Genomic DNA, 15,573 nt, shown 5'->3' with positions numbered 1-15,573 from the left:
CGAAACTTTATTTTTGTCAGACATTTTTGGGTGTGAATATGCCCTGTCCCTCAGGTTTCAAGATGCAAAACTGCCAGTAGCATCAGCTAATCAACTGAGTATCACAGCTGCTGCTTTCCAGTCAGGTGTTCCACAAAATGGGTAACAGTATAGACACAAAGGTCTGATAATGCAACGCAGTAATCTCTATATAAAATACATACATTGTTTTTTTAATATACATATGCAAAATATTTGTTGCTGAATGTTGTAGAAAGATAGTGTAAATTGCAGTTATATGTTTATTTCCCTGGATCTTACTCTTACATCTTAGGTGTTTTGTTGCTTATCCCACTGCACTAGGAACAGCAGCACAGAAGACAACAGGATGCCTCAGAATTAAAAAGCATCTGTTGCCTTCTCCTTTAGTGTAATACCTGCTTCTGGCATGATCTTGACATGTAGAATGAGTTCACAATGTAACTGGCAGATGCTGGCTTTAGGTGTCTTAAAATCTTGAAAGAGGAGATGAGCAAAATTCTGTGTGTAAAATATGTTTTAATTACATGTTTCATATGCTAAGCATTTGCCTTTTTGATTTACGTATCTGATTGTCATCTGCATAATTTTTCAGTTATTGTAAAAGTTGGTTGAATGCTTCTGTTAGTATCAATTATTTTCAGTCCTTGATAACTTCCTCAAAACTTCAGTTTTGGCCAAAAGATCATTTTCTTTTTAAAACTTCAAAAAAATAACACTGGCAATAAGCATGGGGTAGAGATTGGGTATTTTCTACTAAGAATTTTTCTGAAGTTGTTTTCTGAAAGGTCTGTTATGTCACCACACTGTAATGCAATTTGAAATGCGTGAGCCAAAGTAGTAAGCCTGCATGTGTGCCTTCTGTTGTCTCAGTGAAAACTGCACTCCATGCTTGATTCTGTTAATGATTGAAAGAAAAACGCCTCAGATTTTCACTGTGACTATTCAAATTTGCCTCAGTACGATGTTTAATAAAAGTAGGCTTAAAATGTCATTGGTGGTTCTTACATGTGCCTAACAAAAGGGAGGTAGCCATCAGGTTTCACTTAAGTTTCACCTACCTGCCCTGGGCTATAAGTTACTGTAGCCACATGTAAGAATTTTAACTTTACTATGTGGCAATATATAGAGTGTATTCTAGCTGTATTTCGGCATAGTAACTAGAGGTTTTCCTGGAAATACTATGTCAGTATTGGACAGCTTTGTTTTTCATATGATCCTGTGGTGGTGAGTTCTTCCTCCTATGCTTTTTCGTCTGTGAGGTGAAAGAGAATCATGTCTTAAGTGGTATTTTTTGCAAATAGTCACAGAATGGTAAAAATGAGGAAGACATTTCACTGATCATTATAAACATTAGGAGCCCAAGCTCACCCAGAAAATGCAGAACAGGAGAACATCTTAGATCTAGGAGTGAGAATAACGTAAAACCTTTTGTAACTGGGAAACAATGTGCCAATGCATTTTATTATCATTGGGTATCTCATTCAAAGAATATGCTCTTTTCCTGTTTTTTGGGGAGACACTGGTAAAGACCATGCTGATGCAGATATGACCCAGCTTCCCTTAATTTAGGCAATGCCATTCTTAATGTGTAAAGGTAGTCAAAGCAGACAAAACTAAATCATAGCATACATGGATAGCCAAAGTTCTCTTCATGTATTTACTCTTTCTACAAAGCTTCATCTTTCCCCATATCCTTCCAAGTTTCTTTTTGGATCCAAAAATCCTTTACGCGCTACTAATGAAAAGGCACAATGGCAATCTGAAAATGAAGTATGTAACTAGGAGACAAGTCTGAAGGCATTGATATTCCACAAGTAAAAACAGCATCTGTTGTATGCTTGACTTGAAGTAAACTGGGTGTTTAAATAGTGTCAAATGTTACACATTTATGAACAATATCTCTTGTAAGCTGTACTTAAAGGATAAAGGATTTTGTCCCGTAGAATACTTTAGGAGTATCTACTTGGAAAAAGATTTGATTAATCAGCTAAACATGACCTACCAGGATGACAGTGAGAGTGAAAGGAGTGATACAATCTTTGAACAACCAAGTAGAAAAGCTATGTTAACCCTTTTTAGTTGCTACGGTAATGGATCCAATTATTATGCAGATGGGAAGGACAGTAAAAATTAGAAAACTGGTAAGAATTATTAAAAGGACTGGATGGAAGGTAGGAGTTAAGCTGAGAGGCTAGGTATTAATTCTGTTACTGGTGAAAGTTACAAGGTACTTCTGTCACAGTCTATAAATATCTGTATAGCTGACATAATTTTTAGACTGATTTCCTAAGAAGACAAAGCTTATGGCTGCATGAGCTATTAATTCATTCCTTAAACCCATTTCACTCTGTTAGCTAATTGTAGCTTATGCTGGGACCTCTGCTAGACATTGGAGAATCCAGGGAATCATCCATTATCAAGATACAAGACTTTGTAAAGCAGGCTTCAGTGGTTCTGCTGCTCACAAAACCATTTGCTTTCCATAATAGGTCTTTTAAGTGTATTATACAAAGGAATAAAATAGCTCATTACTTTGAAAGTTGAAACAACATAGAGAAGCAGGAGCAGTTCTTTAACAGTTTGCACAATTTGTAAGTGCTACAGTGGACTCAATATCACTGGAAATTTATAAAAACAAATTTACAGTGTGTCTTTGTCCATCCAGTTCTGTCCCCTCTGTGTTCTAGTTCAGCTACAGCTATTTGTATTTCCTTCATTTCGTTGAAGAAATTATTGGGATAGTATGATACAGTCTGTAGATTGATGATTCTTTGTAACTTTATCATCTGTGTTGCTTTGAGGAACCTTGTGATGAATAGAACTTTGAGTGATTGGTGACTCATATAGATCGTACTAACTTGGTATTGAACTGTATTCTAAATCCTGAACAGAATGGGGAATGCCTCACCAACCCCCTCACCCACCTCCAGATCAGCAGTGGATGGCTCCAACCCCAGGTCAAATGGAAATTGTTCCTCCATCTGAAGACAGCAACAGTCAGGACAGTGGGGAATTTGCTCCTGACAACAGGCATATATTTAACCAGAACAATCACAACTTTGGGGGACCTCCCGATAACTTTGCAATGGGGCCAGTGAACCAGTTTGACTATCAGGTGAAACATATTTGTTGCTTTAATATTGTAGACGCGCAGAGTCCCTTCCGTGGATGTGTTCCTCTAATATCATCTAGCGGCGACTTTCATTCTTCAGTTCTACAAACATCTACAGAATCTGTTATCTGCTAAGATACATTTTTACCAAATACTTTACAGAAGAGACTTTAGAGTTTTCAGTTCTGGTCTGAGGCCAAAGGGTTTTTTTTCTATACTAGTAATGAGAAATGGCTGTTGTCTGCAATATTAAAATGAATCACTGTGTTCCAGTATATAAATTAACTTTATGTAGTTTTGTGGTTAAAAAAAAGAGGAGGAGGAAAAAAAATAAAGTTCAGAAATATATACTTAAATACACTAGATAATGTATCATAGGGAACAGTCCTGTATTTGCAGGGAGATAGACTGGATGATCCATTGATCCTTTCCATATCTATCTACTGTGATGCTTTGAATAAACAATGGTATTTCTAAAAAGTCCACATCCAATTTTTTCTTCCTTCTGGCATAGAAGTTGCATAGCATAATAAATCTGTAGGTGGTTTTAGCATTAATAATAGCAGGGGGCATTGCATAAATGTTTAAACACATAGAAGTTTTGGATATTTCCCCTATTTTCAGTATTTTTCTTTCAAAACTCTTGATATAAATGACAAACTGTATCTGTTAAACACCTACCTCCTGTTCACAAACAAACCCAAGGGAAGACAGGCAGAAATGTACTTCTGTCTTCTGGCCTACTTTTCTCTGTTATTAAATTCTCTTGTTCAGCAGTATTGTTAGGAAGTGAACGAATAATTTTCAAATACACTAGTTTATTATAATTTTCTTTGTTTACTATTGTGGGACCAACTCTTAAAATTAATTTCTCTAAATACTACAGAAAACTTGTTTTGCAGGGAATAACAGAGGGATGCTTGACCTGAAATTGTAGTGGTAGAGTGCTTCTAGCACTGGTGACTTAAATAGTCCATAGAATATAATAACAAAATATTTGATGCTGTAACTTTCTTCCTAAATGCTCTCCTCTTAAATAGTTTCGTTAGGATTTCTGAGCACCAAGTATTAAACCAAAAACCCCCTAATGTATGCCTCAAGACGTGACTTTTGGATTGTATACAGCTTGCTCAGAGCCCAGGGTCTGTACTAAACTTGCATATTTATGCATTTAATATTTTAATCAGCCATACTAGTAACATCCTTGAATGATTACTGGAAAGCGCACAGGGCAAGATTCTCTTGTAATAAAAGCTTGAACTTATCATTTTTGTCCTTGTGTTGTAGTTACAAGGAAAGACTGCTTACATAGCTAGACTTTTAAACCTTAATTTTGTATACTCTTCATTTAACTGCATGCTCTGATGATAAGCTGGCAAGGAACTGCTGGAAATGGATGGTGATTATAGGGCTTAATGTTTAGCACAATATGAAAGGAGATTGGTCAAAGCCCTTTCAGCTTCTTTAGTACCCCTGCTTAAATCTAAGTTTACTCATTAAATATTTAAAGAAAACTTGTTTCTTGGGGACCACAGAAAAAGAGATTGAGAGATCTCAGTAGCCTAGAAATCGTGGATTCCTACTTGCATGGATTTCTGTTGACCGACTTGCGCACATGCTGTATTTAGTGTTACATGTGAAGAAAAATAAACTGCATTACTCTTTCAGCATGGGGCTGCTTTTGGTCCACCTCAAGGTGGATTTCATCCACCTTATTGGCAGCCAGGACCACCAGGGCCGCCAGGTCCACCAGCACCTCCTGCACCTCCTCAAAATCGAAGGGAAAGACCCTCATTCAGAGATCGACAGCGTTCACCTCTTGCGATGCCTGTGAAGCAGGAACCTCCACAGATTGGTACATGTTAACCACTCCTTAATGAAAAAAAAACATAAAAGATGTGTTTTAAAAAGAACTGCAAAATTTGGAGACTTTTTTTTTTAATAAAGTAAAAAATGGGGGAAAGATAATGCTATTATAAATGTTTTTTTTCCCCATGGTCAGATATGTGGCCTGTTTGGATTGGGGTGGAGGGTTTGCTGCTTTGTTGTGGGTTTTTTTCCTTTTTTGGGGGGAGGGTTTTTTTCATCTTACAAAACTGTAAACCTTGCTTATGTAGATGCTGTGAAGCGTAGAACTCTGCCTGCCTGGATTCGTGAGGGCCTGGAAAAGATGGAACGAGAAAAACAGAAAAAATTGGAAAAAGAGAGGATGGAGCAGCAACGTTCACAGATGTCTAAAAAAGAAAAAAAGGAAAGTGAGGAGGCTGAAGAAGGGGATGGCCCACGGTTACCACAGAAAAGTAAATTTGTAAGTAGAAGGGTTTGCTTTTTGCTCAGGTTTGTATTTCCTTAAAGGTATCAACTTTTTGGTCTCTTCAAAAGCAAGACTCTGTATTCCTCATTATCTCTTTGTTTCTGTTGCTTAAAGTAAAGTTAAGCTGCTGCTTTGTTGATATTTAGCTGGTGTTCTGAAGTTGTTAGTGTCTGAGAGGTAAAAGTATATTATTTGATCTGCAGTAGCAAAGAAACAACGATGAAATTGTGCTTTTTTTCTTTCATGTATGTTCCCAAAATACAGAGTCTTTGAAGGTTTAAATTCTGAATCAGTAGCTGAGCAAATTCAGATACCTGTATTTGCTAAATTGAGCCCGTTTAGGAAGCCTTGCGTTGCCTTCACTGTAGCAGTTATCTCATTTGTTTGCAGTTCTGAGTACCTGTCTGGCAGTGAACTAACTGACAACTATGTATTTACTTATCTTGTGTGGGTAGAGGGGTACCTGCATGTTTTTTAGGAAGGAGAAAAGCAGCATTTTATGATAACTGTAATACAGATTTCAGTATGAAGTAAATCAATTTGACTATCACAAATAGAAACTAATGAGATTTACATCTAAGTTTTTCCTGAAATGTATGATGCTGTTCTTGTAGGACAGTGATGAGGAAGATGAAGATGCTGAAAACACAGAAGCTGTAAGCATTGGGAAAATCAGCAGGAGTCCATCCCCAGCTCCTCAAGAGGAGCAAAGTGAACCAGAAATGACAGAAGAAGAAAAGGAGTATCAAATGGTATTAATAATGTAGTTCTCACTAAGTATTTGACTTGTTTGCTCATATTTTTCAGGCAAAGTAAAACACTTTTTCTCTGCCTGATACTGTCAGTAGAGATATAGTACATATTATACAGTAAAGCCGGGTTATATTTGCATGTCTCTTTGTAATGCTGTCTTTCTCATATAGGCAAGGATATATATAGGTTATATGACTCATATTTAACACAGTAGTGAATGAATGTAATGACTGTAATCTTTACATTGATCGTTACTGATTCTATGGCTTGGCTTAACTTACCAAGTTCCTGAAAACTTTTAATGATTAAATGCACCTGTCTGAAATCTGTGCTTCAGCCTCAGTTCCTGTGAAGGGGAATTGACGAAATGTATTCTTGCAAGGAAGTACTAGAAACCCATGTCCTAGTCCAGCAGCAATTTCACCGTGTCTGCAGAAACTTCGTACTTTGAAATCATAGTTGTATGCTAATTGTACAACAGAAACCTTCTTAATGAAGGCCCTGAATTCTAAAAACTTTGAATGTATTTTTGTAAAGCACATGGACAGACTGAGCAGCTTGGAGAGCTAGCTACCAACATTTCAATTTTTGTAGTAGATATATAATAATAAAATCCTACATAAGTAACCTCTGATGATTTTTGCAGGATTGGGGTCAGTGAGGCAGTAAACCAGACAGAAATGTGGTTTTTATTTTTTAAAAGAATAGATGGGATCAGTCTAAGTACATTCTGATCTACATATTCATTTGTTGTATCATCTTTGACATTAGGAATCAGTGCCCTGGATAGCTCTGTGTAATACATGTGGACACAGTTTATAGTCAAATACAAACTTGAAGGTTATGAAGCAGGTCAAATTTAAACAATTTCAGACTTAGGTTTTTCAGTCATGTCTGTCGAAAGAAATCATTAAATAAAATGTGCAAGAGAGTATTTTCATAGCCATCAAAAAAAGTGAAGCTCTATGGATATAATTGGAATGCAGCATTTATTTAACAGGTTTTGGCCTTTAATTGTATATACAATTTTCTTCAGATGATGATGACAAAAATGCTGCTGACAGAGATTCTCTTAGATGTTACAAATGAAGAAATTTATTATGTGGCCAAAGATGTTCACCGTAAAGCAACTAAAGGTATGCCGGGTTTTGTTTTGTTTTTTTAGTTTCTTCTGTGAATATTCTATATTTGCATGTCTCTAGAACATTTAACCTCCATAGCTATCCCCCGAGAACAATTCCAGTGTAGTGCATCCAACTTGGTAGAGTTCAAATCCAGTAATCATGTACTGTTGTCCTGTGCAGTGTATCGTGAGTTACTTCAGTTATTCCATTTCTTTCATACAATTCATTTTAGTTAAAATGGTACTTGTGTGTCAATGGCTCTTGAGTTGTAGCTGTTTCTTAATGCTATCATCTTTATCTCAAGTTCTTAGCTGTTCAGAAGTGAAAAGAGACAAACTTTGAGTCCTCAATTAGTACTTCATTTGCTTTCACTATTAACATGTATTGACTTACATAACAGATTTTTTTAACATAAATGAGTTAATCTAAATATGTAACTATTGAAACTTGAAAATTATGTGCAGATGCTGTAACTTGGAAACTGATTTATGAGTATATATTTGTTTTTTTCTGTTCACTATTAATATGCAGTTAAATTCTAAATCTTCATGGTCAGAAAAATCTAGAAGTGGTTTTAAATGGATGATGCGTTTTTAATGTTTCTTCTCTCCCTCCAAAGAACAGCAATAGTAGTAGATTTAACAATACCATAGACTCATGACTATGAAATCGTGGCTATTTGTGTTAACATGTTGTTCCTGTTGTTGATGTGATACAAAGCTCCTGCAAAACAGCTGGCACAGTCCAGTGCACTGGCTTCCCTCACTGGACTCGGTAAGTATGTTCCTTATTTTTGAGAGGGCTTAAAGGGGGAGTTTCACTCTTGCCTTGCATTTCTAGAAATTGCATTTTGAAACTAGATTTGAATTGCCCAGCAGTATGGGTCACTGTCTGATGACTTTATCATTATCAGCACCTTTGTTTGTTCCACAGGTGATCCTACTGATATAAGTGGGATGGTTTTTGGAGTAAAGGACTAGTCAGTGTGAGTTAGTGTATGAGAATCTTGCCCTAATTTTGAAAATACAGAAAAGCTTTAGATAAATTTACTTTTCAAAGTATGATTGTTTCAGAAGCACACTGCAGTCTTCAAAGGGAGGAATACTGGTTTATATTTTTCTCCTATTTTGATCCATCCAAACAAGAAGGGAAGGTTGATAGAAATGTGAAAGTCTAGAAATAAAAATACTATATTATTATTTTATTGAAAAGCCACATAAGCACAGAGGCTCCCATATCATGTATTACCAGAAACAACACAAGATTGAAATTCCAGCTTGAGACACAACAGCAAAAGATCTTTCCCAACGTGCTTTTTATCATCTGAAACATACTACAGCAGTGTCAGTGATCAGTTACGTGTTTGTTACATGGAATTCTGATGAATTAGATTGAATGTTATCATCACAAGTATTCACATGTTTTAAAACTAACTCAATAAATATAGATCATAAGAACCTCAGACTGAAAGAAAGTAAAATATCTCCATGACAGATGTTTAAATTAACTTTATCTTTCTTATCAGTCCAGTAGTTACTAATATCTCTAGGAGAGAAGAATGTCCATTTGCGTTCCATCTCCGTACCTGTCAAAGTGCAGTGTTTTCTAAATCAATATAGAAAAAAATTGATATGGCATTCAGAATTTCTATAGCCTTGGACTACGGAGGCGGCTGAAGTCATTTCAGAGATGTCTTCTAGGGAAGGTCCCAGGCATTTTCTGTCCAGTTGCTGATACAGAGGCAGGCATTGTCATGATCTCCGCAGGGAGCTTTTTTTGCCCTTCCATACAATGGAAAAAGTACCGTGATCACAGTGGTTGCTTGCCGAAAATAGACGAGCTGTTCCAGAAGGAGTAGAACCAGACAGTGAGCATCAATGCAGATATGGGGGCCTTGATCACACCAGTCAAACAACATTGGCACTTACCAGAATAAAGTGACTTCTTCAGAGAAGAGGAAGTGAAGGAAGGGCAATGTTACTCTCCTCTTTGCCCCACAGAAATATTAAGAACAAAGCTTAATCTTTCCTCGTGATAGACTGGACTTTATGCACGCAGGTGGACTGGGTGGTTATGGATCAGGAGACAGTGAAGATGAGAGGAGTGACAGAGGCTCTGAATCATCTGATACTGATGATGAGGAATTGCGACACAGAATCAGGCAAAAACAGGAAGCGTTTTGGAGAAAAGAGAGGGAACAGCAACTACTACTAGAAAAACAGCTAGAAGGTAAATCATATAATGTCTTCTTACTATGCTGTTGTATATGGAGTTTACTACTTCGTATATGTAAATTGGTGGGAGAGAAAACACATTTTAAGCCGAAACATATGAAGCCAAATTTAGAAATAATTTTCTTTAATTTTAACAAAAAAGATGTTTGAGCTACTTGATCAAAATGGGGTTTGCTGCTTTTCTTTCTAATAAGAAAAAAATCCATGTACTGTTTTCCATAAACTATTCTACTTCAGTGTTAAAAGAGCAGACATGGTGCATATGTATCTATATGTTATAGATATTGTACTACATAAATAATAATATTGCTTTATAAAAATGTGTATGTGTGTATAACAGTAATAATTTTTTAAAAAATGCATCTCAGCTGTGATTGGGGGATAGATTTCACCTTTCTGCACCAGACTGCAGTTTATATAAACTTGATTCCTTAAAGTTGTATACTCTTAAGGATATGAAGCACACTTCACGTCATCTGAAAAACTTGCTTTTCTGTTACATAATTTTGTGCAGCGCACCTTTCAGAATGTACAGTGGGAGGCTGAGACCTCGCTGTTCTTAGTTGCAGTTGAGGTTTGTTTCCACATGCTGCATCTTCATAACTGTATTTTTATACCTAATACCGGGCAAAGATTATTGACCCCTGTCACTTCACACTTAGCTTCTGAGAAGGTGGCAGGCTTGATTTAAAAAAAAAAAAAAAAAAAAAAAAATCTGTGATTTACTCCTGCTTCTCCATACGAGGTAAGGTTTGTCCTTTTGTAGCAATAATGTAGGTCAAAAGGGTATCATGGACACCTTGCACTGCTGAAGAGCAGTCAAGATCAACAGATGAATACAATGGTAAGAAGTTGTGATCTGAGTTCATAAGCTGGAGGAAAAAGAAAGTACTGTTATGATAGCATACTTTTTTCTTATTTCGAGATGGATGATTTCCTCCTTTTACTTCTTATTTTAAAGGCCTAGAAATAAGACATATGGATCCCTTAATAAAAGGCTGAACTAGCTAAACTTTTAGTTTCCTTAATATTGTCTCTCTCTTGAATGTCTTTTAAGATTTATGCGTAAAAGGATAGCCATATGGAGAGTGGCCGAATGGTGGCCTATGACCTCTGTCTTCCTAGTGCAAGAGGCCAGATGCCAGTTTAGGGACATCTCCATGGGGCTATTAACAGAAATAGAAATCTAGAGTAAAGAAGCTGATTCTATACATCTGAAGAATACTAAACGTAGGATCTCATTTGTAGCAGTGTTTGGGAAAGGCAGATGATTTCTAATATACCATACAGCATCTTCTAAGATAGGAGACGTGGCTTCTGCCTGTATTACCTAATAACTGGGGGACCGGATGGAATTGTTTTCTAGGTTACATTTGGCCATTGGTTGCCATTTGGAGCACTCTGGGTTTCCTGATGCAGTTTTATTCCTTAAGTGAATTCAGGAACTGATGGCCCACATCAAAAGACCAATTTTGGCTAAAAATAGTGTATGTCAGTTATTTTTTCTGGATTCAATTAAAAATGGGGAGGGGAGATAAACTTGGCCAGTGATGCAAAGAATCCTAGCTTGAATAGAAATTAGTAAAACTTCTTTAAAGTTGGAAACTTCTGGAAGATGCTCTGAGGGTCTGAATTTCTTCATTTGCTATAAGAAGATCTTGGTCTGATACTCATTATGTTACTTTCAAGAAATGTATTTTTAATTCTTCTGTTGTCTTCTTACCACATTTATAGTATTTGTTGACTACCGAGCTTACATATGATCTCAGCTGACATTAACTTTTTGCTCTGGAAGAGCTTCACCATCTATCTGTATTAAATGCTGTGGTCTTCATTTTTGAGCTGTCTTAAGCAAATAATTATCTATAAGTCTCCTTTTTACGCTATTCCTCCCTTCCTTGGAATTCATTGGCTATAACACCTGTTGAAAACAAGGACAAATGTAAATTGCTTGTCCTAGTTAGCATGTAGGACTAATCTAATTTATCCTTGGAAAATGCCATAAGGAAGTGTAGGTACTGCTGGAGGAGTGTAGCAGGAAGGAGAAGGGGAGAACCGGGTGTGTAGAAAGGTTGCAGGAGGAAAAAGTATGTGTGTGTAGATGAATTTGGGAGCTCTGGTGCTCTAGGATATTCATCTGAGAACTTTGTCTTAAACCACTGAAGCATGAAATAACATCAAGGACTTGTAAAAGTGTCTGGGTTGTGCGCTCTTCTAAACCAGGAGGACAACTTTTCTGGAGTTATAAAAAAATAATAAGTTGTTTGGTACATAGTTGCTATGATGGCAGACAGTGTATTAATTATAAGAATTATGAAAAGCATTTGGAAATGTGATTTTTGCCAGAAGTCACAATATGGAAATTTGTGACATATTACTCAAATTAATTGCATTTTTCTTTTGTATTTTTTTTTTGCCTCAGAAGAAAAGCTACAAAATGAAAAAGTTTCAAAAGAGATGAATGAATTTATCAACAAAGAACAAAACAGTAACTCGGCATCACAGGAGGCAAAAGAAATTGAAGCAGATATGGTTCATGAAAAGAAAAGATCTCCAAATGCAATTGCACCCGATATAGAACTCAAAAAAGAGGGTAAAGAAAGGACAGGAAGGAGCGGGTCAAGAAGCTCTAGCAGTGGCAGCACTAGCAGCAATAGCAGAAGCAGTAGCAGTAGCAGCACTGTATCTAGTTCATCGTATAGCACGAGCTCAGGTAGTAGTCGCAGCTCTTCACCTTCTTCCTCTCCTAAAAGGAAGAAGAGACACAGTCGCAGTAGGACGCCTTCACATAAAATTAGGCGCAGCAGAAGCAGGAGTTACTCCCACAGAAATAGGAGAGAGAGGAGTAGGAGCAGGGAGAAAATAAGGGAAAGGAGAAGATCTAGTAGAAATCGCAGTGCTGAAAGGGGAGAGAGGCGAAGAAATCGGAGTCCTTCTCGAGAGAGAAGCTGGGATCGACGTAGAAGTAGCAGCCGTTCAAGAGACAGGCGAGCTAACCGTGCGAGCCGCAGCAGAAGCAGGGATAGGCGTAAAACTGAAGACCAGCGTAGAAGCCCTACTGGAAATAGGCACAAACATAAAAGTGAGGGTAAAGATCAAGAAAGGAAGAAGGAGCAGGGCGGAGGTGTAGATAAAGACAGAAAAAAAAACAGAGAAAGGGAGAGAGATCAGGAAAAAAGAAAAGATAAGCCCAAAAAAGAGGAAAAAGAAAGCAAGGCTGGCAATCACGATGACAATAGATTAAAGAGAAAAAGAGACAGCGAAAGAACTTTCTCTCGCAGTGATTCAATATGTGTGAAAATAATAAGACAGGATTCCAGACAAGAAAGCAAAAAAATTTCTACCAAAGATAGCAGAAAACGATCAGGCTCCGAATCTAGTGCAAGGAGTAGTTCTGAATCACCAGGAAGTAGTAAAGAAAAGAAGGCTAAGAAATCGAAGCATATTCGGTCATGCTCCATGGAGAAATCTCAAAGGTCTGGTAAGAAGGCAAGCCGCAAACACAAGTCTAAGTCACGATCAAGGTAGTATACTTTTAAAGTATTTTGTCTGACTTTTTTTTTTTATTATTTTTTGCTATTCGTCTTCATGTGTACGGCATATGAACTTTTTTTTAAATAAAGTATGGTATTTATTAAATTTTTTGTCTTAGGCAAAAGTAACTTTGGAAAATCTTTTAAAACTATTAATTACTAAGCCTAAAGTGTGTGTGGGTTTGGGGGTCTTTTATTTTTTCCAATTAACTTTTTTCCCCTTTTCCTTTATTTTTCAGATCAACAACTCCTCTTCGTCGTAAACGCTGAGGAATTTATGGCACCAGTGCTATGACGTTTAAAAATTCCATGAGTTATAAAAGGCTTGTCTCATTATAGAGGCACATTGTGGCTATGTAGGTGAAACCAGAATCCTTTTTTTATCTGTAAATAGGTGTATTTTTTCCAAATGCTGCTCAGAATTAAATACCTAATAGGATTTCTTTGTATTACATTTTTTCAAGAACAGTAGTGCTTATTAAGAATATAAAACATGCCATTCTCTTTCAGCTGTAATGTTCTTAAAATTACTATTGAATGTACTGTGATGTCAATAAAGCTCTTTAGTTCATTTTTTGTTTAAAATTCTTGCACCTGAATTTTGTGTTAAATTGTAGAAAGTACTTTTTTTTTTTAAAAAAAAAAAGGCAGCTTTTTTTGGTATAACAAATTTTTAAAGTACTTGAAAAAGATTTTAACATAAAACAGTTGTCAAAGTATGTAATCCGTGGACCTGATGAGATTATCTATTGGGGGTGTGTGGAAGAACAAAGAAAAGACATCATATTTTTTCTTTAGACATGTGTAATAGATTTTTAATATCCTTTTTATTTGGACTAGCAAGTAATATATGCTGTGTGTGTAAAATATGGGTCACTGTAATACAAGCTATACTTAAACAGATTGAACCCCATCAGGAGTATGTGCGACTAACTGGTCTTGTGTGACAGTGTTGAGCTCTGGAACTATATTCCTCACCCAGTTTTCAGAGAGAACTTTCTGGACATTCAGGGATATTACAGGAACAAGACTCAGTATTTTAGATGTTTTTATGGAATATATTTATAAATGGCACTCAGTACACATTAGAAAACTGATAATAGGTTAACTTCACATTTTGGCACATGCATTAAATGTATAGTAAACATTAAAGCTGGTTATTTTTGTTAGTGTTATGAGACTTGTGATTCCTGTAAAGCTAATACATTGATTAGACAGCAACATAACTAAATTTTTGGTATTAATATCACCATAAAGTGAAAGAGGTCACTGATTACCTTCTTCTTTAGGAAACAAACTATTACTGTTAGTAATAAGAATGTGAAATAATACTAGTTAAAAAAACAACAATACACAACCCTAGGCTGGTGACTGTTACAGAAGAACATTAATTCAGGAAAAGATTGGAGTTCTGTGCCTAGAAGGTCTGCTATGATACCAGTTGTGAAAAAGATAAAAGGCTTAACATCAAAGTAAGATCTCTTTGATGGCTCTATCTTCTAAGAAAAAACATACTAGTACAGGCAACTTGCAAAGCATGTCTTCATGAACAGATTAATCCATTTAACTAAAATTAGAATTCAGCTATGTAGCGTTTTTGCCGATGTAATTTTTTTCATAAATTAGATGCAGAAGTAAACTGCTTCAGTGCAAAGATTCACATTTTAACTCTACAGTTATTAAGCAAGCTAATGGCTGGCAAATACATGCATGTTTATCAAAACACTGTTACAGAGAAATAATTAGTTAATCAGTTATAAATAACACCACCACCCCCAATTCAATCCTTTTACATAGAGTAAGCAGTCATACCTCTTAGTGAAATAAAGTATAATTTGCAACACACGAATTCTGCTTGCATTGGTATGGATATAAGTAATGATGTATTGATCCACCGTGAGTACGCTACTGGCTCTTGGTAAAAGTGAGGACGTTTTGAAGAGTAGGTACCATAACACTTCAGATGTCTTAGAAGGATGTCTTGGGAGAGAGAGAGAGAGAAAGAAAAGAAAATTAAGTTTAAGAAAAGCTATTGAGGAATACAGTTTCCATGATGCATTGAATTTGATTTTTTTCAGTTCAGATTTTATATTCTCTGTCTAATAATAAAAAAAGATTGTGTATGAAAAGCTTTATATACTCTGCCAACAACTGGAATTCTGTCACTTCCTGTAAATATGAAAATTATTTTTTTGACACAAATGCACTTATATGGGTAGTGACTGTATGCCAATAAAAAGAGCATACAATCTCTGTATTTAACTGTTTCAGAAATCTTACTAAACAGCACACTCAGCACATCAGTAATTAAAAATACATCGGTTCTATGTCAGCTTCACAGACATTAGGCTTCTTCCTGTTTTAGTAACTGCCTTATGAATGTTTTTCATGGTAAAGGCTAAAATAACATCCAGTCCTTAATTCCATACATCTGAAGCGGTCTTAAATTAAAACGTGCAAATATATACAAAAATGGGAACGT

At 36.2% G+C, this 15,573-nt stretch overlaps 1 protein-coding gene across 2 annotated transcripts in view; it reads left to right on the top strand.

The window, feature by feature from the left end:
- PNISR (PNN interacting serine and arginine rich protein) overlaps nucleotides 1-15,346 on the top strand; it is a 31,161-nt gene extending 15,815 nt beyond the window's left edge. The window contains exons 4-12 of one of the 2 annotated variants that reach the window (XM_054821686.1): nucleotides 2,913-3,136; nucleotides 4,802-4,988; nucleotides 5,251-5,441; nucleotides 6,062-6,199; nucleotides 7,237-7,336; nucleotides 8,045-8,098; nucleotides 9,383-9,553; nucleotides 11,984-13,082; nucleotides 13,331-15,346. In XM_054821686.1, coding sequence (XP_054677661.1) covers nucleotides 2,913-3,136; nucleotides 4,802-4,988; nucleotides 5,251-5,441; nucleotides 6,062-6,199; nucleotides 7,237-7,336; nucleotides 8,045-8,098; nucleotides 9,383-9,553; nucleotides 11,984-13,082; nucleotides 13,331-13,361 — 2,195 coding nt within the window. In that variant the 3' untranslated portion in view covers nucleotides 13,362-15,346. Of the gene's footprint in view, nucleotides 1-2,912; nucleotides 3,137-4,801; nucleotides 4,989-5,250; nucleotides 5,442-6,061; nucleotides 6,200-7,236; nucleotides 7,337-8,044; nucleotides 8,099-9,382; nucleotides 9,554-11,980; nucleotides 13,083-13,330 lie in introns of both variants that reach the window. The other variant, XM_054821685.1, reaches the window with a different exon arrangement.
- The last annotated feature ends 227 nt before the right edge of the window (nucleotides 15,347-15,573 follow it).

Source organism: Grus americana, chromosome 3, assembly GCF_028858705.1.
Source record: "Grus americana isolate bGruAme1 chromosome 3, bGruAme1.mat, whole genome shotgun sequence".
NCBI classification, from domain to species: domain Eukaryota; kingdom Metazoa; phylum Chordata; class Aves; order Gruiformes; family Gruidae; genus Grus; species Grus americana.
This window is presented reverse-complemented; position numbering and strand designations above follow the sequence as displayed.